The following is a 26169-nucleotide window of genomic DNA, read 5'->3' as shown; positions in this document are numbered from 1 at the left end:
CAAACTTTTGAACAAATGGACTTAGTACATGTTTCCAGTTCTACCCCACAACATCAGAATACACATTCTTCTCACCTGTATACGGGACGTTCTCCAAAATAGACCACATACTAGCTCATACAACATGGTTAAGTAGATGCAAAGGAATTGAAATGATCCCATGCATATAATCAGACCATAGTGCAATGAAATTGGAAATCAATGGCAATAGAAACCACAAAAACTACATAAACACATGGAAATTAAATAAAACCTTCCTCTACAACCAATGGGTCACAGATGAAATTAAGGAAGAAATTCGATAGTTTCCACAATTAAATGGTAATGCAAATACAACATACCAGAACTTATGGGATGCAATGAAAGCAGGCCTATGAGAGAAATTTATAGCAGTGAACCCCACATCAGAACAACAGAGTGAGCTCAAATAAACAGCCTAATGTTGAACCTCAAACCTCTAGAAAAAGAAGAGCAACTCAAGCCCAAAGCTCATACGAGGGAGGAAATTATAAAGATTAGAGCAGATATTAATGCAACTGAGACTAAGAAAACAATACAAAGCATCAATGAATTGAAGAATTGGTTCTTTGAAAGATTAAAGAAAACTGACAAACCTTTATCCAACCTTATCAGAAAAGAGAAAGAAAAGACTAACCCATGCAAATAGGAATAAAAAGGGTGAAATCCCAACTGACCCTGCAGAAATCCAAAGATCAACACTTAATTTGAGAACCTGTATTCTAATAAAATGGAAAACACAGAATGGACAGATTACTAGATAGATATGAATTACTAAAGCTGAATCAACAAGATATAAAAATTTTAAATAAACCAATACAGTCAATGAAATTGAAGATGTAAACAAAAACTTACCAACAAAGAGAAGCCCAGGTCCTAAGGGATTCACTGATGAATTCTACAAGATACTTACAGAAGATCTAATGTCATTATTCCTCTAACTCTTTAATGAAATTGAAAGAGAAGCAATACTCCTAAATTCATTCTTGGAAGCAAGCATTAACCTGAAATCAAAACCAGAGAAGGACCCAACCAAAAAAGAGAACTATAGGCCAACCTCCCTAATGAACACAGATGTAAAAATCCTCAATAATATACTGGAAAACAGAATGCAGCAAATCAATCAAACATGTAAACAATTTAGCATGCAGAAAAAAAAAAAAGAAAGAAAGAAAAGAAAAGAAAAGAAAGAAAAGAAAAAGATCAAAAAATATCAGAAAATGGAAGAACCAATATAGTGGATATGGCCATACTTTCAAAATTGTTATACAGATTTAATGCAATCCTGATCAAAATACCAATAGCATATCTCATGGAATTAGAGAAAACTATCCTAAAATTCATTTGGAATCAGAAGAGAGTTAGAATAGCAAAAGCAATTCTAGGCATCAAAAGCAAGGCAGGGAGCATCACAATCCCTGACTTGAAATTATACTACGAACCTATTGTGCTAAAAATAGCACAGTACTGGCAAGAAAACAGACCCAAGGATCAGTGGAGCAGATTAGAAGATCCAGAAGCAACTCCAAACATACACAGCGACCTTATCTTTGACAAAAGAGCCAAACAGCTTCACTGGAAAAAGATGGTCTCTTTAATAAATGGTGCTGGAAAAACTGGTTTTCTACATGCAAATATTAAAACTAGACCCGTATCTTTCATCATGCACTAAACTAAAATTGAAACAGATCAAAGATCTAAGTATTAAAACAAAAACACTAAAATTGCTGGAAGGCAGAATAGGTAGAGCTCTTGAAGACATTGGTATAGGCAAAGACTTTATGAACAAAACCCCAATTGCACAGAAAATGTCACAAAGAATCAGCAACTGGGATCTTATCTTATTAAAAAGCTTCTGCACAGCAAAAGAAACCATCAACAGAATGAAGAGACAACCCACAGCGTGGGAAAAAGTTTTGCCAGCTGTTTCTCAGACAAAGCACTAATATCTAGAATATATAAAGAACTAAAAAAAATCAGACTCCCTCGAATTTAAAGACCTAATCCAAAAATGGGTGCCTGAAATGAATAGACACTTCTCAGATGAAATAGAAACAGCAAATAAATACATGATAAAATATTCAATATCACTGGTCATTCAAGAAATACAAATTAAAACAATGCTGAGACCCCATCTCACCCCAGAAAAAATGGCTATTATCAAGAAATCAACCAACAACAAATGCTGCTGGGGCTGTGGGTAAAAAGGAACCTTTCTCCATTGTTGGTGGGAGTGTAGACTGGTGCAACCACTGTGGAAATCAGTGTGGAGATTCCTCAAAAAACTAAACCTATAGGTTCCATTTGACCTAGCTATTCCTCTTCTTGGTGTCTACCCGAAAGCTTCATATCACAGTGATATATGCATACATGTTTATAGTGGCAGTTTGTATTACCTAAATCTTGGAAGTAGCCCAAATGTCCATCAATGGATGAATGGATAAAGAAGATGTGTTTTTTTTTTAATATGACAGAGTACTACTCTGCCATAAAGAAGGATAAGCGTGAAACATTTCTAGATAAATGGATGCACCTTGAGACCATACTCTTAAGTGAAATACATTGGATACACATGTTTAAATACCACATTGTTTCTCTGGTATGGGAAACCAAAAATGTAAATAAAGGCCAAAATGTATAACAGATATTGGGAAATGGGAAGAAAATGTTCAAATGAGAAGGAGAACAAGGAGGGGGAGCAGGGGGGAAAGAACGAAGGAATAAGAAACAAAAAAAAGAGAATAGGAAAAAAATGAAAACAGCTTTTGTAGATAGGAGGGGAAGAGTGCTGAAGGGAGAGGAGGGGAATGGAAAAAAAAGAAGCAGCAAAATACATCATGTTTAGGTAGAAATTCCTTGTGATGAATGTTATTATTATGTATATTTAAAATGTACTAATAAAATAAGGCCACTCCCCCTAAAAAATGAATTCAAGGTAAAAATAAAAAGATATCAAGCCACATGATTCTCATCAGCTACCATTGGCATGTTACAAAAGGACAAGATTTTAACCAAAATAATAAACCCCTTATCACAGTAAAAAGCTGATCTCTTCTGGTGATCCAAAATCACAGATGGCACACCAGAGCTATGCCCCTAGAAGGAGTGCGAAAACCATCTAGTTTCACTCCCTAACTGTTCAGACTGGCAATCTAAGAGCTGGTCTGGTTGAATTATGCTCCCTAAGTGGCAGTGACTGTGCTAGAACAAAGGCATCCAGAACCTCATCTAAGTATGTTTTGCATTACAACACAATCTTAAAGTCACTACTATGAGGTATAACTTAGAATATTGAGAAAATCTCAACCCGACTTCTCAAATTTCATCTGGTTCAGCTAGATTCTGATAAAAAAATCAGAACACAAAGAGTTCAAAACTAAGTGCTATAGCATGAGTCCAGTACATCTATGGTTCATATATAAGTAGAGTGGAGCCTAAGAATCCAGATCCATTACCTTTTAGATGGGGAAGTGTGGTGGGACTAAAACTGAGAAATAGAAAACAGCATTACAAAAAAAAAAAAGAAAGAAAGAAAAAACAGCATTACAAGCCCGGGGATTTGGCTCAGAGGTGCCACTGCCTGCCCCTTCCCAACAGCATTCATTAGAGGGTCATCTAGGGTTATTCTAAGCTTTTTGGTTAGACTTTTTTTTTTGCCAGGCTAAGGCAACAACATACCTATAGCTATAAACATCTGGTCTGGTTCTGGTCCCTCACCTGTTATACCAATTAAAAAGAAGCCAGTTCATCCCTTCCAACTGGTACTCGCGGAGCTGATTACTGTTCTTATATTCGCGAGACTTTTCAAGTTTCTGCCAGGAGTCTGAAGCGGGCCGATCCTGAGGAGAAAGCAAGAAGCGGACTGTAGAGAAGGGTGTCAGGCGCATAACAGATAATTATGAGGTAGGTGTAAATCTCAAACACTATCCTAAGGTTAATTTCAAGCTGGAGTTATTATTTTCTTAATAATGTTCACTAATCTAGACTTCACTAGATTAAGACTGCAAGTATTAATAAGAAAAACAGACCTATCTAAAATTCTGAGTGTGGTGCTGCTTTACTTAGATTCTTGGATGCCACTCTCACACTTCAATTTCCCCCGCAAACTATTAGTCAAATTTTTAAATTTTTATAAACAGAATTTCTTCTTGGTACTTCTTTGTGTCTACAGTACCAGCTTAGGAGAAAGCATAGTGGGTCAAATACTGGCTTGGTTAGTTTCTAAATTTAGAAAATACAGCAAAAAATTTGTATCATCAAAACTGCAAATTCCATAAATTCTTCTCAAACAACAGTGGCAACAGTCTTATTACTACTTTATTATTCCACATGAAACACCAGGTCCTAAAAATAATAATTTTTTCTTTGTTGATCTGAGACACAATTATATGTTAAGCTCCAAAATACCCACGGAGCTGTATCTGGATTCTTCATTTTTTCCAATGCCTTGTTTGTCTGCAATAAAGCCACACTCTTTAATTACTATATCTATAATCTGATGGGAAATTATTCTTCTTTCTTTTTTTTTTTTTGGTACTGGGGATTGAACTCAGGACCGAGTGCTTGCAAGAAAGGCAGTGAAACCACTGAGCTTAATCCCTGGCTTGGGAAATTATTTTTCAAAAATGCCTTTTCTGTCTTATTATTCTGTACAACTTTAGAATCAATTTGTCAAGTTCTCTTAAAATCTTACTGGAATTTCAATTAGAATTACAATGAATTTATTAATTTGGAGATAATTTAAGTCTTTGAGTTGAGCTTTTCCATTCAAAGTTTTGTGTGTTAGGTTTTTAAAAAATTATTATTTAGAAACAGAATGGCTATTTTGCTTATAGACCAATTGACTCCTACACTGACACTTTAAGATCTTAAAAATTAAAATTCTTAACTATGCCCATAGTTATAAATGAGAGTATTAAGATTAAAGTTCTCTATACAACAATGTTAGTCTATGGTTATTCTACTTTGTGCTGTTACAATAAGGTTTACACATGAAAAAGCCAACCCATTTGCATGTGATGAGATTTTTTTAAAAAATCCTTAATTACATCACTTTGGTGATGAGTGTAAGCCATCTATGGTTTCTCAGAAAAATCATATTACAACTTACCTGCAAAACTGCTTTAGGTGTGGTTAAACTAAGCACTTTGAAATGGAACACTGTTGAATATTATTACCAGCACATAGTTCCAGGTATTATTAGAAATAAAAGAGAAAAGACTGCATTATGCTGTAATTCCAACTACTTGGGAGGCTAATGCAGGAAGATAGCAAGTTTGACGTCAGCCTGGGGAATATAGTGAGAACTTGCCTCAAAATTAAAAAAAAAAAAAAAAAATCTTTAAATTTTAGTTTATTAGCATATATGTGTAGTACATAATGTTTACATTCCTTGTGGGAATTTTTTTTAAAAGAGTGAGGGTGTAGGCTCAGTGGTAAAGTGTCCCCGGTACCATTAAAAAAATTTAAAGACATACCCAGTATGTTTTGAGCAAAGATATTCCTATACAAGTTCTGTTCTTGTCCTGTAAAGAAATTACCTTATGCTTATTAGCCTACAGGAATCACTCAGCCTGGAACCCTAAAGCTCCAAGCACTCAGCCTACTGGCCATTCTTCCATATTGTACTAGACATGATGGAGACTTTCTGGAAGCATCTTTGCCTCTAGGGACTCAAGCTCCTAGCTTGCTGCAATGCAGACATTACAGAATAGAGTGATTTCACTGTTGATTTCTATTCACTGCCGTGGAAGTGCGGTAATCTGGAGGCATTGCTCGCTGATCTAGGCATTGCTCCAGGTTTTTCCTCTTTCAGTGATTTCAGATACTGAATGTCCTATTTCCATGGATTGGTAAGGTCATCCTGAACTTCAACGTGCAGACTAAGATCTTAAACTTATTCAGTGGAAATATCACTTATCAGCCTTTTTCTTAACATATAAAAAAGACAGCTTAATTATATTTTTAGCTACCATTTCAGTTCAGAATTTTTGAGATAAAATTTCAAAGTATACATTTTCAATAAGATAAGTTAGAAAAAAAGACAAATGTGAAAGGATTCTATGACTCAAAGGGCTGGGGAGGACAACAGTGTCACAACTGCAAAGAAGTAAAGGAAATGTGAAATCACCTGAAAACACTTGAGAATTCATTTTCCTGCCAAATGCACAGTCAGATTAAGGAACAAGTGGGAGTTGGGCTGGGAGAATGAGTATGAATTCTGATTACTTCTAGATGATAAATTAAATTAGCTTCAGAATGAAATTCTCTCTCCTTTCTGCTCCCACACTTAATTGTTTTCTGCAGTATGCCACACATCACAATCAGCTTTTTGCTGCACTTTGTCATGTACACGTTTCTTCTATTAGACTGAGCTCCTAGGGATAGGGCTTATACCTTGTTTCTTATTATTACTCATACGAATCAACCTCAGCAGATGCTTACTATATGACCGATAAACTGAATTAAGAACAGGCTACCATTTTTCTATGCCTTGTTTCAATTGTCCAATCTCTTATTTACCTTTCACTCTTCTGCATTTATATCTTTACCACTAATCGAGCATTGTTTTATTATTACATTTTCCTCACCTATTTGATTATTTACAATACATTATTTTACTATTAAAAAAAGAAAAGAGATCACTGATGGAGAAAGAGGTAAGAAATAGGAAGCAAGACACTATCAATTAACCTTCGTCTGCACACCAGCATTCCTTACACATCCCATCTTACTGACTCCACATGACAGCCCCATTAAGAAACTGAAGCACACAGCCAAGCTTCTTAAATGTTGCACATGTTCAAATGGAGCCCAGACCTGAAGATAACCAAGGTGCAGGGAAAGTGTGATTTGGGGAGAAAAACACCCTGAACTGCAAGGCTCAATGTAGGGAATGACAAAGATGCCATAGAAACTACATAGGAGTACAGCCAAATGGGCAGCGTAATCACCACGTTCATAAAATTACATGTTATAGGAGACATCAGACAGAGATCTAGATACATTACCACATGCTTAATTTCAGGAAGAATCTGCAGAGATTCAAATTCCTTAACTTTTGCAGGATCCACATCTTCCTCTAGCTCCCATGTGCTTTCTTCATATGGCAAGGAGCACCACTTCACCAGGTAATGTGTTACTTCCTAGTGGGAAACAGGAGAGAAACTTAGGTGTTCTTTCTACTGGATTAAAGGTGTCATCAATCATACTCTGCGAGCCACTGAATCTACCTTTTGTGACAAAATGTGAATATTATTACACACCATATGTTAACCAAACAAGCAAAACATGGGAAAAAAGGACAATGCTTTAGAAGAGGCAAAAGGCAACATACTCACCTCCCCTGTCTCTGCATCCTTCGTGTGGGCCACCTCTAAGATGCGGTCAACTTCTACATAGTCTGGGTTGAACAAATCTTCATCAGGCTAACACAAACAGAAGAGAACAGTTAAGAAGTATAACTCCTTTCCCTCAAATCTAAAACCCAGCATTTTAAGTGATACTCTGGACCCTATGAGAAAACACCAGGTGGGGTGACACACGCCTATAATCCGAGCATTTGGGAGGCTGAGGCAGCCGATCTCCAACAGCTCAAGGCCAGCCTGGGCTACATACTAAATTCAAGGCCAGTCTAAACTACACAGTGAGACCGTCGCAAAAAACGAAGAACAAAAAAACCCCAGCAAAGACTGCTTGAGAAAAAGTCACCTCATAGACAACTTCTTTACTGTCCCCAAATTCTGGTCTCCATGATTAAATTTAAAGCAATTGATACAAATATCTTAGAGGGTGCACCATGGCTAGGTAAGACTTTCCTGTTGGTCATCACGGGAATGTAGAAAAATCACAAGGGTTCCCTTTGTGTTACTGGTCCTCGGTTCCCTTGGCAACTTGGAATTAAAGTTTCTTTTCCTTCTTAATAAGGACAAGAGTTAACATTAGAAGGGGAATAAAGGGAATTTACTGGGTACTGATGAAGTAATATTTCTTGATCTAGGCTGAGTTAAAAGTGTTTATTTTGTAAAAATTCATTGAGACGAACACTTAGAATTTATGTTTACTATGTGTTGAAAAAGATTTACAAATCAACAATAAGCAACATCTAGGAGTATTTAATGCATGTCCCAAGTTATGCTGAGTGCTTTTATTTATGCTCAGAACTACCTTACAGAGACAGTAAATGCTAAAATTACCTTATAAATGAGGAAACTGAATCAAAGAGGTTAAGCATTATGACCAAGGTCATAGAGCTGTGTAAACAGAAATGGTCACCCAGGTCTTTCTTACCTATAGACCCTCTTCCTGGACTGCTGGGATGTTCTTATTGCCTCTTAGGCTGGAAGGCACTTTAGGGGTATCCAGTTTCATTGTCTAATCAGTGCAGAAATACTTTTTACAGCATCCCTGGAAAACCTCAATTGCTCCTGTTAAGAAATTTACTACCTTGATCCATTGCCAAAACAGCTTTACCTCTACCTGTTTAATAGTATCACAGGCTGTATCATTATTTGATAATTATAGCCTAACTTCCTTCCTTGTAATTCTCACTCACTAATGTGAACAGCTTCCACTACAGGAGCAGCAAGTATAGTGGTACCTTTGTTCATGAACTTAATTTTTTCCATGATTCTAGTTGCAAACCAAACTCGACGAGAACCAAATCAAATTCAATAGTTAGGTTCAATGTTGACCTTATGGGGAAATTTGATTCGGTTTCTATCCAGTTTGGTTTGTGACCAGAATTGTGGGAAGAATTAAGTTTGTGAATTGAGGTACCACAAATCTGATTCTCTCCTCTGTGCCGGGTCTTTAACATTTCTTCCCTAGTTAAAGCTAAGTTGTCAAACTATTCTTCATACATTCTATTGCCAGACCTCTGGATGATACAGACAACTAATATTTATGGAATATTTATAGTGGTTATGAGTCAGGAACTATGTTAAACCCCTCTATATCCACTGTGCCATTTATTGTCCACAACAGCCAAGATATGCAAACAAACTAAGTGTTCATCCATAATAAACAGATAAAGAAAGTGTGTTTTTTGTATACACACAGTGGAGTATTACTTAGCCTTAGAAAAAGAAGAAAATCTTGCCATTGGCAACAACATGGATGAATATGGAGGACACTATGCTAAGTGCAATAAGCCAGGCACAGAAAGACAAAAACTATATGATCTCACTTATATGTGGAATATACTAAACTCATAGAAGCAAAGAGTAGAATGGTGGCTGCCGGGGCACAGGGGAGGGACAGATGTTGGTAAAGGGTACAAAAATTTCGGTAATGTAGATAAATATTCTGAAGATCCAGAGTACAACATAGTGACAACAGTCAAAAATATTGTATTGCATACTTGAAATTTGCCAAGAGGATAGATTACTTCATCAAAACATCAAATTATACACAATCTTTGTTGATAAGACCTCAAAAAAGCTGAAAAAACAACAGCACTGTGTCACTTATGTATAGGTCTTCTGCAAGGTTTTTAGCGTAGAAGTCCCACTTTGTATATATGACGATGGTGAGTTTAACGGAATTTATGCAGGTGGCTCAAAGTTCCCAGCTCTTCGTATGTGTGTGTGATGGGAGGAAGCCTCAGCAGTCTGATTAGAAAGCCCGGGTCTGACCATCGTGCAGTCCACTTTCCACCTTTGTTCTTACTTGCTCAGCTATGCTTCTGTCCCTCTACAACCACTACAGTCCTCTTGCAGCTGCTCTTAGGTTTTTCAAAGTCCTCAATGAGTCCTGGTTCTCAAAAGAACATCACACTAAGGAATGAAAACAGCAAGGCACAGAAGGGCTCTTCTAGTGATGCAGACTGGGATTTGTGTGACTCTGCACATAGTAAACTTACAGAAAAATAAACTGGCAGTACCCTTTCTCCCTAGAACTGCTATCACTTTTTTCAATTTTAAAACTAACGTTTCTTAAAATACCACTGTAGGACATTACATTTATTTCTGTTTTACTCATGCTAGCCTGGACAGGCAAATTTGAACTTTGACTTTGCCATTTGCTCTCCCAGCACTGATGTGGCTGGAAAGTCTGGGTTTTCAGGAGTTGGGATTTTGAGTCAGAAGGCCCCTACCTCTGTGCTGGGTGGGATCCTGCAGCCTCTTAGGTTGGGTCATCACATGTGCCTTGGCTACCTCAAAAAGCAGTTGGATATAGTGGCCTTTAAGATGCTCTACTCAAAAATTACAAGAATATTTATTCAAGTTACTAATAAAAATGTCAACTATGTCGAGATCAAAGATGCTGTTTTGGAACTACTCCCCGCTATTACTCAATTTTAATTTCGTGATATGCTCTAACTGTCTCAAATGCCTTTTTTTCCCACCATAGTGTGAACTCCTGTTTCATTATTTCTAGACCCCCCCCCCCTTCACAGTTTCTTCTCTGTCCCCAAGCAAGGAAGAACTCCCATGGGAATATATCAGAAAGCAGACACACAAGGCTGTGTAGGCTATATTATGGAGTTTGAACTTTATTCCAAGAAAAAGGGAAATGCTGAAGAGTCTGAAGCAGGGGACTGGTGCAAGGCAAGCCCTCTCCCTTACCTGGGGACAGACAAATAACTACTGGGCACTGACCTTGTGCCTAGTGCCAGTGATAGAAATAGGAGGAAGATATGGACTGTCTTATCTTGCAGGGCTTAAAACAGAAGAATGTGATATGTTAACAATTTACTGCATTGCAAACAGTTGCTAAGAAATGAGAGTGAATAAAATGTTCTAAGAAATAGAATAACCAATGGGGTTTCAAGAATGGTTCTTCTGCTGGGTGTGGTGGTGCACACCTGTAATCCCAGCACTCGGAAGGCTGAGGCAGGAGGATTGCCAGGAGTTCAAGGCTAGGCTGGGCTACATTGTGACTTCAAGGCTAGCCTGAATTACAGAGCAAGTTCCTGTCTCAAAAAAGAATGGTTCCAATTGTCATCTTTCTTTCACCAAGTCCCTATTAGATGAACACTGCCATGAAAAACAGTTTTCACAGCTTTTAATACAGTCATGAAGAGGGCAGAGGCCAAACTTTAAGGTTAAATAGGAAGGATTCTAAAGAGAATGTTTATTGAGATTATTCTAAATTAATTTTTATCACTGGAGGAAATAGAACACAATGTGAATTTATTAAAGTCTACACAGCAGTTAACCATAATTTGATGACATCTGAGTGCACTCAATAGGGTCTAGTATTAATGACTTTACATTGTAAGAATAAGTTTTGTTTTGTTTTCTGGTACTGAGGATCGAACTCGGGACCTTGCACTTGAGAGGCAGGCATGGTGCCACTGAGCTAAATCCCTGGCCCTGTAAGATTAAGTTTTGTTGCTTCTTTTCTTCAAACATTATCTATTCAAAATTGAAAACTACATGTTAAAAAGGAGAAGAAAATAGAATTTACCAAAATCCCAACAACCTCAGAAAATGGTATCAACATTTTCTTGTATTTATTCAAGACATTTTCTATGTATTATTTAGTGCTTCTTTTCTCCTGCACCACCCAAATGGAACTTTCCCATATAATGTTGGAGCCTGACATTTTCTAACAACAGTTCGTAACACCAAGCAATTTCCAAATCACTAATAATTTTTCTCCAATATTCTTTTTACTAGACATACAGTATTCCATTCTCTAGGATATATTTACAGTGATTATCAGTCACAATTAAGAGACCATAATTTTAGGTGAAATAAGACACACAAGCATGATTTCTCTTATATGAAAAATCCAAGCCAAGTGTGTGGTGCATGTCTGTAATCCCAGCACTCAGGAGGCTGAGGCAGAAGTAACTCCGCAAGTTTGAGGGCAGGCTAGGCTACTTAGTGATTTCAAGGTCTCTACATAGCAAGACTCTGTCAAAAAAAACATCCAAAGTATAAATAATTAAAGAGCAAATAAAAGACAGCAAGTAGTAAACAAGGAGATAGATCTTTTGCAAATGGGATGGGACTGAGATGCAGGGAGGGAAAAGGGAGGGAAGAGGTGAAAAGGAGGAGACATAAAAAGAACTAAGATGTGTTACATACCAGCTCCCCATAATGAACATAGTCACTGTGTACTACAAACATGCACTGATAAAAATTGAAAAATAGTAACAAATGCCTATTATAACATTTTGTTTCCTTTCAATTTTTCACCAAATATAAACAACCCTTTATAGCTAAATCTTTGTGTAGACTTGACAATTTCCTTAAAATAAATGATAGAATTTCAGGGACAAAGGGTATGGAGGCTCTGGGACATCTGATGCCTCTTGCCACATCGCTCTTCTGACAGGTAGACCTAGTCATGCTACTATCCAGAGGTAAACAGTGTATATAACATAGCACACATTTTGACCTGAACAACAGATCTGTGACTTCAACTTGGACTGAAACTTAAACCCAGTATTTAATCTGCAAGAAAAGCAGCAGTTCAGTGAGTCAGTAAATTTTGCTTCACCTCAGTAAAAATGTGCTTCATCTGCGCTTGTTTATTTCTAAATCGCTTGATCTTCTGTGCGATGCGAGGATCCTTTTCCAGCTCTTCCATTGTAGCCCATTTACAGTGTAAGTAGGAACTATCCAAAGATACACAAATAGTGAGATACACATAGCTAGCAAATGACTGAGCTTTAAGATTTCCATAAACAGAGTGACGATCTTACAGAGAGGCAGCAGAATGGTCTGTCATGAAAATGCTGGAGACTGTGCTTGGAAAGGCCTTGACCTTGAGGCCCACAACAAAAACCCCACAAAACAGTGTAATTGTAAGGAACTGATCTCTTTGAAGCTTCTACAGAAACTTGGCTCAGAGCAGAAGGATGGTCAGATATGAGCAAGCTATCAAATGCACATTAGTGAAAATGTACAGGCAGCAGAGAGGGAGAAAAATGCAAATGAGAACAGGGCATACACTACAGGACAGCAGTTTTCTACCCTAGGTGCACATGAGAATTGCCCAGGGAGTTTTAAAAAAATATCACTCCTTGGGGCCCACTCTGAGTCTGAGTCAATGCGTCTTCGGTGGAAGAGGGATTTCAGTAGTTTTTAAAAAGGCTTCCAGGGAAGTCTACAGGTAACCAAAATTAAATGCTACTGCCTAAGGAGAACTGATTCAGCCAAAATCTGTGGGTCATGCCTTAGGGGCCAGTTTACGAAAATACAGAAGAAAGAGAATAAAATGTCAAGGAAAAAGAATTTTTATTCATATAAAATCCAAATATATATATTAAATAAACGTACAAATTTCTATACTTAACGTAGAATAGCTCTAGGTCGAACGGAGGTTCTCCTGGGTGAACCTGTAACAAATAGCAACCTGTTATCAGTCCAGATCCCAGGCAAATCACCCTTCCACACCGAAAGAAAACAGATAAATCAATACCTCGGCCTAGTTTGAATAAAGATCTCTTGAGGATATTTTCATTTTCCTAGGCTTTTTCCAAACAAGCTATTGGTTAAGTTTTCCAAAGGCCAAATACAGAGCTATTTGTTATATGTTAAACTTAAAAAAAAAAAGAGTGGTATTCTTCCAAGAAGGCAACATTCAGGTGGGGACAGCATTTAGCTAATAAACCAGAGTTGGTCCAGGACTCTGAGAAGTGTCAGGAATGCAGCCTGGTGAAGAGGCGACTTCATTTATGGCTGGCATCCCCCATACCCCTCCCATTAAGCAAGGGCAAGGAAGTCTACATTCACAAATACAGGAAGTACAAATAAAGCTATGCTCTCACGGGTGACAACATACTCTCTCACTTGAACAGTTCTATCTAGGGGAGGTTTATAATGGCTCTGAGATGTCTAAAGAAAAAAAATACCAACACAGTTCTATTAGGACTCTTAGAGTCAGCTTTTTTTGTTTGTTTGTTTTTTTGGTACCGGGGACTGAATCTATTAGGACTCTTTTTCCTTTTGTTTTCAGCCACTGATAATTTTTTTTTTTTTTGGTACTGGGGATTGAACTCAGGACCCTGCACTTTCAAGGCAGGCTAGGTGCTGCTAAGCTAAATCCCCAGCCCTACTGAAAATTTTTAATTAGCTAAATAAATACTGAGGGGTAAAAATATCTATGGTTAGAATAACAATGGAGAAAACTATAAATTTGAGCCATTCTATATATTTAATAATTTTACGTCCTAAAATCTTTCATGGAGGTAAAAGTAAGTGTTGACTAGCCAGACAATATTACTGCCAAACTCTCACTCCACTCAGGAACAACTATTCCAGATTCTCTAGCTAAAGTATTTCTTCACAGAGGGCATAATCTGTGCTAGTTACATAAAACTAGAAACATGAGCCACTAACCTCCTGGACAGTCTTAGAAGCCAGGATCTTCTCTATGATGTTTGCATCATCTTCTGGAGGCTCCTGGAAATAGAGATTAAAAAGAATATTACTGCAAATAGAATCCAAGAGAATAATTCTCTAAGAAGTATAGGCTGAATATCCTTTATCTGAAATGCTTAGGACCAAAAGTGTTTGAGGTTTCAGAGCTTCTTAGATTTTGGGTGTTGGTACAAACTATCAAATGAGTATCCCTAATCTTAAAATCTGAAATTCAAAACCATTGAGAATCATGTCAGAACTCAAAAATTTTCAGATTTCACAGCATTCTCGATTTGGCAATTTTGGATTAGGAATGCTCAACCTGTACTACTTCATTTCAAAGACTACCTTTGAGTATTGAAGCACCCTTCCCATCAGCCCAGAGTCAAAAGATCACAAATGTTTTGTAAAGCTAGAATTCAAAAGGTGTATTCTAATTTCAGGGCACATCCCTCTCATAGGCAGAGAAACCATTCTGCTTTTCAGACTGAATTTCAGATCTACCTTAAGCACCACTAAAACTGGCCTTGGAACTTCCTTTCTCTTAAAACTTCCTACAGTTGCTGCAGAAAATTTTCAGAAAGCTGTAACAGAAAGAAGCTGTGTACCTTGTAATCAGAAAGTCCCAATTCTAACACCCACCAGCTATTTGGGCAAGTCAACTGATTATCTCTTAGTTTCCATATGGTAGATGGAATAGTAGGAAAAGGTACACTGGGTTACTAGGAGGGTAGCATGATATGTGAAAACATTTTGTGAGCAGTAAGCACTATGCAAAAACAAGGTATAACTGTTCTACCACATTGTATCATCTTTCCTCTGTGTACCTGGAAATGACTTTCTGTTCACTGATCACCCTTTGAATGCAAATCTCATCTCAACAGAAAACAAATAAATTCCTTCTTGCCCAAGATACACAGCAAGAAATTCCTATGTAGACAGTATTTATCATTAAAAAAATCTGCATTAAAAATGACAAACTTCAAAAAGGATGCATTGAGTCAGAGTACTCTTCACATTCTTTCCAAGACTTTGCAGTTTCATTTTGCTAGTTTCATATGTACTATGATCTTTCCAACTCCATCACAGTGTTAAGATTTAAAATAATATATGAAAAGAATACTTACCACAACAACCCCAGCTGCTAAACTTAATATGCTAGACTTCAGGATGGCACATTCCAGAGTACAATTTGTGTGGCACTATCACCTGTGGTAGACTCATTCTAAGGCTCAACTGTCCCAAAGCCACAGTAGTACAGAAAACATTAATGTATCTAGAGATCTTAAATTAACTTTTCTCAGAAATGTGATAGTTAAAAAAGATAAAAGACAAAGAAGGCATATGGCAGCAAAGAATTATGGGAATCAGCAAGCAGGCACACAGACAGATGCTCTCAAAGGTTACAAATATTTACTACACTTCCCAGACACATGGCATTGTGCTAGGTGTCATGCTCAAGTTAATCCAAACTGACAAAAGTCCTTTCTCACTGATCAACAAGAAGGCAACTAAACAGACGGGACAGAAATATAAGCTTCTGTTTTTCTGCTTAAGTATTTGTTTTTCTTGCTCCTTATGCAAAGGCAAAGAAAGAAGAAAGCTGATTTTGTTTATTGCTTGTTTTGAACTTTTACATGTAAATCTTCTGAGGGAGGACAGGGATCCTTTTTTGTTTGAGTCACTGATATAGCTACTTGCCTTGAAAATGTCTGGTAACAATAGGTATTCAGTAGATACCTGTGGAATGCTAAATAAAGAAGAGGAAAAGACATAGAAGGAAATGTATTGAAGAAATAAGAATCAAACTCGGAGGCCACAGACCGGACACGATTATTATTCTTGATCTATATCTCTTCTTTCTCTATATACTCAGACACATCACATATCTAGACTACAACTGCAAAGGGCCAAAGCTAGGTGTGCTTTCACTTGACTACTCCAAATGGACAGTGAGCAAAGGAACAGGTACCAAGCAAACAGAAGCAAGATTAATGAACTCATTTCTTTCCCACATTTCCATCCCACATTATTTACTGTGTACTTTTGATATTTATGTACCAGTCTTCCATACATAAATTTTATACACACACACACACACACACACACACACACACACACACACAGTCTTCATCATGAAGGAACTATGATGTGCTAATAATGCTTACTGAGGTATGGCGTATGTACAGAGTAAATACATCTCAAGTGTATAATGTGATAAATTTTTACATATGTGCACACTTATACAAGTATTCCTAAGATCAAGTTATAAAATCTTTCCAGAATTCTGGAAGACCCTTTTATGCCCACTGACAGTAATCACTATTGAGACTTCTACCACCATGGTTTCACCTATTAGACTTCATGTATATGAAACCACATATACATGTGGGCTGTTCATTTTTAAAATAATGTGCAGTATTTTCACTGTACCAATTCTTACACTCACCAGCAATGTATGGAAGTTCCAGATGATGTGATGTCTTTAACACATTAGCCTTTCTAGTGGGTATGTAGTATTGTGTCATCAATTCACATTTCCCAGGAAAACTGAGAAGGAACACCTTTTTATAAGATTACTAGCCAGTGGATATCCTTTTTTTATGCACTTCCTATTCAAGTCACTTGACCATTTTAAAGATTATGTTTTTTTATTTGAAGCCCTTTAAAAGGGTAAATCATATAGATCACCAACATTTTCTACCAGTTTATGGCCTACCTTTTCAATCTCTTAACGCATCTTTTGACACACAGAAGTTTTACATAGTCCACTTTGTCTCTTCTGAGTAGCATTTTTGTACCCTGCTTAAGAAATCTTTATTGCCACCAAAGTCATTAATTCAGATGTAATTTTAAGTTTTCTAGCGGTTACATTAACAAAGTAAATAGAAATAGGAGTAACTGGCCCTAATAATATATTTCTTTAAACCAATATATCCAAAATATTGTCATTTTCACATATAATTCATATAAACATTAAAACATTTTTAACTATTTTTCTCATAGTATGTCTTTAAAATACAGTGTGTTCTTTACACTTACACATGTTCTTTACACATCTGAATTTGGGCTAGCCACATGTCAAGTGCTCACTAGCCACATGTGGCTAGTAGTATCCATACCAGACAATATAGCTCTATTTTGTTCCATTGGTTTACTTGTCTATTCTCACAACAATATTATCTTGTCTTCATTTTTGTAGTTTGATTATAAACTCTTGATTAGAGTAAGTCTTCCAACTTAGTTCTTTTTCAAGATTATCTCAGGCTATTCTAGGTCTTCAGCATTTCCATATAAACTTCTCCCCACAAAAAAATGCCCTGCCTGGATTGTGACTGGGACTGAAATATAGACATCTCAGTAGTATTGAATACATGCATATAGGGTATCTCTCCACTTGTTTAGGTCTTCTTTAATTTCTCTCAGCAACATGTTTTAGTATAGTGGACTTGCATATCTTTTGAGTTATTCCAGAGAATCCGATTTTCTGATGCTGTCACAAACGGAATTTTACAATTATCCTTTCCTGATTTTTGTGTTGCTAGTTTATAGACCTAAAATAGTTTTGATATATCTTATCTTTATATATGGCAACTTAGCTAAATCTACATTTATTAACACTAAAAGTCTGTAGATTCTGACATATATAGATGTCACCTACAAAAAACAGTTTTCAGCCTTCCTTTCAAATCTTTAAACTTTTTACTTTTTTTCTTATTGTGGTAGTCAGATCCTTCAGAGTATTTCTGAATATAGATGATGACAGTGGAATCTTTCACTTACTCCAAAATTCAGAGGGAGTACATTCAATTTTAAACCCCTTACATTAGCTGTCAATTGTTTTAGATGGCTTTTAAGATGTTTTCTCAGTTTTTATTTCTACAGCTTAAGACACGTCTAGGTTGGGTTTTCCTTTTTATATTTCTCCTGCTTAGGGGGTTGACTTTGAGTCTACTGGTTGATACTGTCCATTTGTTTATGGAATTCTTGATCCTTAATTATATCTTCAAATACTGCTCTACTCCAACCCTCTCTATGCCTAGGACTATAGTGAGCAGTCTATCAGACCTTTTCATTGTGTCCTGCTTGTCTCTTATGCTTCACTCTGTTCTACCTGTTCTCTCTGTTGTGCTTCAGTTTATAAATGTTCTATTGATCTGTCTTCATATTTACTAATCTTCTATAATAGGTAACCTGCTTTTAAACTTATTCTGACAAGATCAGGCATGTTCAGAGTGGTAGAGCCACAGACTAAATTTATTCTGAAACTAGGTTCTGAATTTTATAAATAAAGTTTTTAGTTCAAGACAGTTGATTTGATTCTTTTTACTGATTCAATCCTCTGTTGGGAAACTTCAGTTGAAAATTTATCTTGTCCATCTTTTCCTTATTTTCTGTAACATAGTAATTTTAAGTTCTTTTCTGTTCAGTATCTGGGTCACCTGAAGTCTGCTTGTATTACATGCTTATTCTCTAGATTTTTAGTCACATTTTCCAGGCTGTTTGAACATCTGGTAATTTTTTATTTCCAACGTAGATAAAAGAAGTATAACAATTCCAAATAATAGTTTCTACCACAAATATTTCATATTTTCACTTAGACAAACTGGGAGAAGATCCAGCTGAGTTGGATTAGGACTGGGTTACTGTTTTAAGATTCCATACCATATTCCTTGAGCACAAATGTCCAAGCTCACTGACTGAAAGACTGGCAGGTGTTTTTTCTTTTGAGCCTTGAAACATACTCCCTATGAAGCTTTTGAGTTTACCTTTTAATTCCCCAACCCCAAGGAAGTTAAAAATCTGGCAATACCTTAAGGGAGAGTCAGGGTTTTTTGTGGTAGGATACCCTCTAGTGAATTCTGTCACATTACTACTGTGAGACTATGAGATTTCAACTTATGTCCTAGCTGAGCCCCTAGCTTCATGGGGTACCTCCAAATGCAACAAGTCTCTAGGAGAAATCCCCTTGGTTTGGGGATTCCTTTCAGCTTCCATCATTTCAGCCCTGCATACTCTATCACCAGCAGGCTCAGAGGATTTATTCAACCCAGAACAGTCTCTCTGGGCCAAGCCTTATCTTCAGACGGCTCTAGAATTGAGGGATGTCTCCTGAGAAGAAAGTAGCCAATGATTGTCAGCTCACCTAGGATGGTTTTTCACTGTTTGGAATTTTAGTTCATCTAATTCTTGTTGCTTCTATGGCTATCAGATGACTTTTTAAAACATGCTTTTTGTAATTTATCTCCCCTCTCTGTAGATGAGTGTTGGCCTGCTACGACTTTACCTGTCAGAGGAAAATCTTTCAACATTAACACCATTATAGGAGACTCTGGACCCTAATTTTTGGATTTCTTCTCTTTTCCATCCATATTCATTCTCTTGGTGATCTCACCCCAGTCTCATGATTTCAAATGTTGGCTCCATTATCATTACTGCCAAATTTACACATTCAACTGAAAATTGTTCCCCCAACTACAGACTCCTGTCTAATTGTTGCTTGTCATCTCCACTTGAACAACTTGAGATGTTTTAAATTTAAAATATCCCCAAACCAAACTCCTGGTCTTGTCTCATGCCTCTCATCCTCATCTCTGTAGTCTATACCTACAGTCCTCTCCCATTTGAGTTTAGGTGCTGAAACCAAAAACCTGTAATTCTTGACCCTTTTCTTTTCATACACCATATTAAATTGGCCGAGAAATCTTGTAGGCTCTATCTTCAAAATATATTCAGAATCCAGCCCATTTCTCATCCTCTCCATTTCTTTTATCCTGATCCATACCACCTTCACTTTTCTCAAATTATTCCCAAGAGCCTCCTAACTAGTCTACTGGCTTCTGTTCTTCTTCCACTAGTCCATTCTCACCACAATATTCAGAATGACTGTTTTAACTGTCACTCTTGTACTTACACACCCTTAAAGGTTTCTCTTTATCTCAGAGCAAAAACTGAAGACCTTCCAATGGTCTTTAAAACCTGCAGGATCTGTAACTTCCCTCTCACCTATCCTATAGCTCCCCTTATCTGCTACCTCCTATGTCTCCTTGTCTATTCCTCATATGTACCAGGCAGACTTCTATCTCAGAAACTCTGCATGGGGTTTTTTTTTTTTTGTACCAGGGATCGAACTCGGGTCCTTGCGCTTGCGAGGCAGGCCATGGAACCACTGAGCAAAATCCCTGGCCCTCTCTGCATAGGTTTTTCCCTCTCCATGAAATGTTCCTCTCCCCTACATGACTTCATCCCTCTTTTATCTCTTTCAATCATTTGCTGAAATGTTACCTTTTTAATAAAGCAACTGTTTATCTTATTAAAAGTATAATCTTCAACCTTGAATTCCATATAATTTCCTTATCTATTCCCATAGCATTTGTTACTGATATACTACATAATTTTCTTATTTATTATGTTAATTACCAGCCCCTCCCTAGTTATTTCTACCTTTTGGACATTTTGGTCTTAACCCTCTGGCCTCTCATCTCATGTAGGTTCAAAAGCTGGCAAAAGTCTGGAGGAAAAGGCCAGGTCAGTGTTTGCTGCAGGGTTCCTCTCTGTTCCCCTATTTTTTGAGGGCAGGGATTTTTGTCTCTTTTGTTCCTTAGTGTTATCTCCAGGATCCAGGAAGTTCTGGCATGTAGCAAGTACTCAATAAATATTTCATAATAAATAATGTTATGAGATTTTTTTTGGTTGGACATGGTAATAATAGTATAATACAAGTGCTATGGGAACACAGTAGCAAGAGGAGCACTGGGTGAATTAGGAGGCTTTGGGAATGAAGTGACATATGAGTTAGATCTACCAACCAGTACACAACTTTCTCAACTGCTGGCCACTTTCTACCTGCTCCAGACTAACAGAAAGCATTCACATATGTATGTAACATGCCAAAAGGAACAATGTTTTTTCCCCACAACCAGATTGATTCAAATACTCTCTTATTCTTACATACCATGAAGAACAGATAAAGATGGTTTCTGGTAGTTGTGTGTTTTGATTTATTTTACTAGGACTAAATGTAAGGAAACATTAATACATGCATAAAGAAAGCACAGGACTTTACTCTGACCATTAATAGGATGGAAGGCTTAAAACATTCTTCATTATAGAAAGTTTCTAAGTAAAATTGAAGGAGCTTGAAATAAAACTTCAGCTTATTTTTTGGCATTTGCTAAAGAATGGGAAGTGGGGGCCAGTGTTAAAGAATCAATAATGTATCTTTTAAAAAAGCATCTACAGGGCCGGGGATTTAGTTCAGTGCTACCGACACCTGCCTCACAAGCGCAAGGTCCTGAGTTCAATTCCCAGTACCAAAAACAAAAACAACAAAACAAAAAAGCATCTACACCCCCACCCCGGAACAGTCAAGTGGAGGCCAGCCTCCCCCCCCTCCGATCATGCAGCCCAGAGGCCAGCCGCTCCCAGATACGATAGCCTAGTGGCCCTGTGGTATCTCAATTCACACTGCAGAGGTGTTGGGGCAGGGGGGCATAAAGGCCATGGATATGAGCTCCAGAAGATAGAGCAGAAGTGAACAACAGAGAGAGGGCTTCTGAGACTCCTCAATGAAAATTGAAGCCCACTGGGAAAGGCAAGAAAAGTTCTGCAATAAAGGCACACTGGACCATCGTGGTTGCTAAATTGGTGGGATTAGTACCTCCCATAGGAACCCTGACTTGCTTTGAGGGAAGGGCAGCTGAAACCTGTGGTAAAACACTGCAGAGTTCAATCCTGCAGGAAGTCAGGGACCTCAACTTGGGCCCTGCAGGCAGAAATCAGCCTGAATCTCAGTGGACTACAGTTGGCTTGCTGAGACTAATCGACTTAGATCTGCACATTGCTGCCCATGCCGTAACAGCAGAGACATATCCAGAAGGAGGCCCCTTTTTTTTCCTTTAAATTTATTTTAAATTCTTTTTCTCTCTCTCTCCTTTCTAGTTCTGCACTTCTCTCCCTCTTTGTTCTTGTTCCTGTCCTTGTTTTTTTCTTGTTCCTGTCCTTGTTTTGGATTGTTTTTCTCTCTTTCCTTCTCTTGACTGTCATTATTCTTTTGTTTTTTTCATTATTCTTACAGCACGGTGAATACAGTTTCTAGCTCACCTATTGCTGTTAGTATGTTCTGTTCTTGTCTTTGTTCCTTTGCTCTGTCTTTTCCTCTTGTCTTCAACAGTTTCCCAAAATCTGCGTGATCTTCCTGTGTCCTCTAGCCTTGCTTCTAACCTTTTCCTCTCCTTCTATCTCTCTATACCTCCCTCCCCAACTCCTTCTAAGTCCTCATCCCAACAGGTAAATTTGCTATATCGAATGGTTTATTTACTACAAACATATTTTGGGCTCATCCTCAATTTTGAACTAGCTCATGTGGTCAAAGGTGACCAATTAATAGCTACCACAAACTGTCAATTTCTAAGCTGTGTCTCATGCTATTGTTGATGCTGACTGTATCACTTGGGCTGTGACTGATCTAATCAGCTGTCCTCGCTGCTATGCTGAAAATGAGATTGCCTAAGAGTCATTAGGGACTCAAAGCCTAAAGGTCAGCTATACCTGGAAGACACCTCTGAGAAGCAATCATTCCATAAGGGTTCTAAATACAAGCAATAAAGATACTCACAATAAGCAATACTGATGTATCAGCCCAGGAATTAAACCAAAAACAGCAGCAACAACAAAAATAGAAATGAGAAGACACCTAAACAAAGCACAAACCCAGACTTCCAGCTCATCACAGGCAAATTCTGGGGGCAATGAAGTGGAAAAATCTGATAAATCAACCACCTGGACACCCTGAACCAACAGCACAGGAAGTAACAAAACAGAAGAATGAGGCTCTAGAAAAATTCAAACCAGAAATAATTTCCCAGATAACAGGAGATGGTGAGCAGAATGAAAGGGATGATTAGAGACTCTAGAATAGAAACAGATAAAAAATAGATGAGCTCAGGACCATGATGGAAGCCATGAATATCCAGCATAGGAAAGAAATGGGAACCATGAAAACCCAACAAAGGAAAGAAATGGAATCCATGAAACAGATTCAAACAGATATACAGGGGATTAAAAACTCCATTTAAAGTATTCACAGCACAATGATCCAATGTAAAGATACAATACCAGATATAGAAGACAGGACTGTGGTTAGTGACCATAAAAAGAGAGATTTCTTAAAAATAGTAAGAGACCATGAGAAATCGATCCAGCAGCTGCTAGATGATGCAAAGAACAGTAACATAAGACTGACAGGAGTCCACAAAAAAGTAGGAGAAAGTACAAATGATATTTAAAAAAAACTGTTCACAGAAGTAATGGCAGAAAACTTCCAAAGCAGAGGAAAAGAATTTGACATACCGATTAAATGTGGCATATACGATTCCAACTAGCCATGATCAAAAAAAAAAAAAAAACTACGCCTAGACATATAGTAGTCAAGATCCCAAAAACCCAACAGAAGAACAAAATCCTACAAGCAGTTAGAGAAAAGAAACAAATCACATGCAAAGGAAAGCCCATCAAATTCAGACTTTTCAACACAAACCCTCAAGTCAAGGAGAGCCTGGAGTGAAGTATTTCAGGCTCAAACGAAAATAACCTTCAGCCTAGATTGTTGTATCCTGTAAAACTGTTATATCCTGTATTGTTCAAAATCGATGGGGAAATTAAATACTTCCACGACAAAGAACACCCGAGAAACTTCATGAATACCAAACCAGCACTCCAAAAAAATTCTAAACAATACTCTTGAAAAAGACAGTGAGGGTCACAACTCCATGAGGCCCAAAAGAGTAAAGACATCCGGCAAGGCAAGAAATTAAAGGGAAAGGGGGAAAAAATAAAAAATAAAAGAGCCAAAAATAGGAAAATATAATGACAAGGATAAGTCAATACATATCAATTATAATCATCAATGTTAATGGCCTCAATTCACCAATCAAAAGAAACAGACTGGCAGAATGGATTAAGAAGCAAAATCCAACAATATGCATACTTAATTCACAAAGTAATTCATAGACTGAAAGTAAAGGGTTCGAAAACAATTCTCCATGTGACAGGAACCTGGAAAAAAGGAGGGGTAGCTATCTTATTTGCAGACAAGGTAGATCTCAAACCAAAACTAACTAAGAGAGACAAAGAAGGTCACTACATCCTTGTAAAAGGAACAATCCAAGAGGAAGAGATGACAATCACAAATATACATGCACCAAATACTAGTGGTCCCAGCCATATAAAACAAATATTAACGGACAAGAAAAACCAAAGAAGCACTAATACAATTGTAGTGGGGGACCTTAATACCCTACTGTCACAAATAGACAGATCACCTATACAGAAAATCAACAACGAAATACTAGAACTGAACCAAACTTTTGAACAAATGGACTTAATAGATGTCGAAGGGTATTACACCCCACGACATCAGAATATACATTCTTTTCAGCTGCACATGGGTCATTCTCCAAAACAGAAGACATGTTAGCTCTAGAACATGTTTAAGTAAATGCAAAGAAACTGAAGTTATTCCCTGTATATTATCAGATCATAGTGCAATTAAACTGGAGATCAACAGCATAAGAAAACACAAGAACTCCACAAACACATGGAAACTGAATAACACTCTCCTGAACAACCAATGGGTTACAGGAAATTAAAGAAATTACTTTCTACAATTAAATGATAATGCTAATGTAACATACAGGAACCAGTCAGACACAATGAAAGCAGTTCCATGAGGGAAATTCATAGCAGTGCACGCCCATACTAGGAAAAGAGAGCAAGCTCAAATAAACAGTTTAATGCTGAACCTCAAGCTCCTAGAAAAAGAAGAGCAAGACAAATTCAAAGCCGTATAAGGGAAGAATTATAGCGATCAGAGCAGAAATCAATGCAATGGAGAACAATACAAGAGAACGATAAAAAAAAAATTAATGAATCAAAGAGTGGGTTCTTCGAAAGAGTAAATAAAATCAATAAACCCTTAGGCAACCTTATCAAAAAAACAAAGAAAAGGCTCAAATCCATGCAATTAGGAATGAAAAGGGAGAAATCATAACAGATCCAGCAGAAATTCAGAGGAATATCAATACCTACTTCAAGAACCTATACTCCAATACAATGGAAAACAAAGAAGACATGGGCAGATTCCTAGATACATATGAATTACCAAAGCTGAATGAAGGAGATATAAAAATTCTAAACACCCAATTTAAATCAGTTTTATTGAAAACATAATTAAACATTTACCAACAAAGAAAAGCCCAGGTCCTGATGGCTTCACTGCTGAATTCTACAAGAAATTTAGGGAAGAGCTAATGCCACTACTTCTCAAACTCTTTAATGAAATTGAAAGGGAACCAATACTCCCAAATTCATTCCTGGAAGCAAGCATTACTTTGACGCTGAAAGCAGAGAAAGACCCAACTAAAAAAGAGAACTACAGGCCAATCTCCCTAAAAAAAATCCTCAATAAGATACTGGCAAACAGAATACAGAGGATCATCAGCAAGATCATACACCCTGTCCAAGTGGGATTCATCCCAGGGATACAAGGATGGTTCAACATATGTAAATCAATAAATGTAATGCAGTATATTAATAGACTTGAGGACAAAAACCATATGGTCATCTCAATAGATGGTAAAAAAGCATTCCACAAAATCCAACACTTATTCATGATAAAAACCCTACAGAAAACTGGAATTGATGGTCTTTACCTCAATCTGACAAAGGCTATCTATGCAAAACCAACAGTCAACATCATACTAAATGGTCAAAAGCCGAAAGCTTTCACACTAAAATCAGGAATAAGACAAGGATGTCCACTATCACCACTCCT

At 37.3% G+C, this 26169-nt stretch overlaps 1 protein-coding gene across 5 annotated transcripts in view; it reads right to left on the bottom strand.

Annotated features, from left to right (window-relative positions):
* Chd6 (chromodomain helicase DNA binding protein 6) overlaps window positions 1-26169 on the bottom strand; it is a 235537-nt gene that overhangs the window by 97320 nt on the left and 112048 nt on the right. For all 5 annotated transcript variants that reach the window (XM_004858220.3, XM_087197902.1, XM_021239068.2 and 2 more), the window contains 6 exons: window positions 14316-14378; window positions 13254-13312; window positions 12472-12589; window positions 7359-7445; window positions 7029-7163; window positions 3736-3857 (listed from right to left, as the gene is read on the bottom strand). In XM_004858220.3, coding sequence (XP_004858277.1) covers window positions 3736-3857; window positions 7029-7163; window positions 7359-7445; window positions 12472-12589; window positions 13254-13312; window positions 14316-14378 — 584 coding nt within the window. The remainder of the gene's footprint in view (window positions 1-3735; window positions 3858-7028; window positions 7164-7358; window positions 7446-12471; window positions 12590-13253; window positions 13313-14315; window positions 14379-26169) is intronic.

Source organism: Heterocephalus glaber, unplaced genomic scaffold, assembly GCF_053883595.1.
Source record: "Heterocephalus glaber isolate CG9 unplaced genomic scaffold, H.glaber_assembly_v1.0 deba00001673, whole genome shotgun sequence".
In the NCBI taxonomy this organism is placed as follows: domain Eukaryota; kingdom Metazoa; phylum Chordata; class Mammalia; order Rodentia; family Bathyergidae; genus Heterocephalus; species Heterocephalus glaber.
The sequence above is the reverse complement of the archived record's forward strand: the minus strand, read 5'-3'. Positions and strand labels throughout refer to the sequence as shown.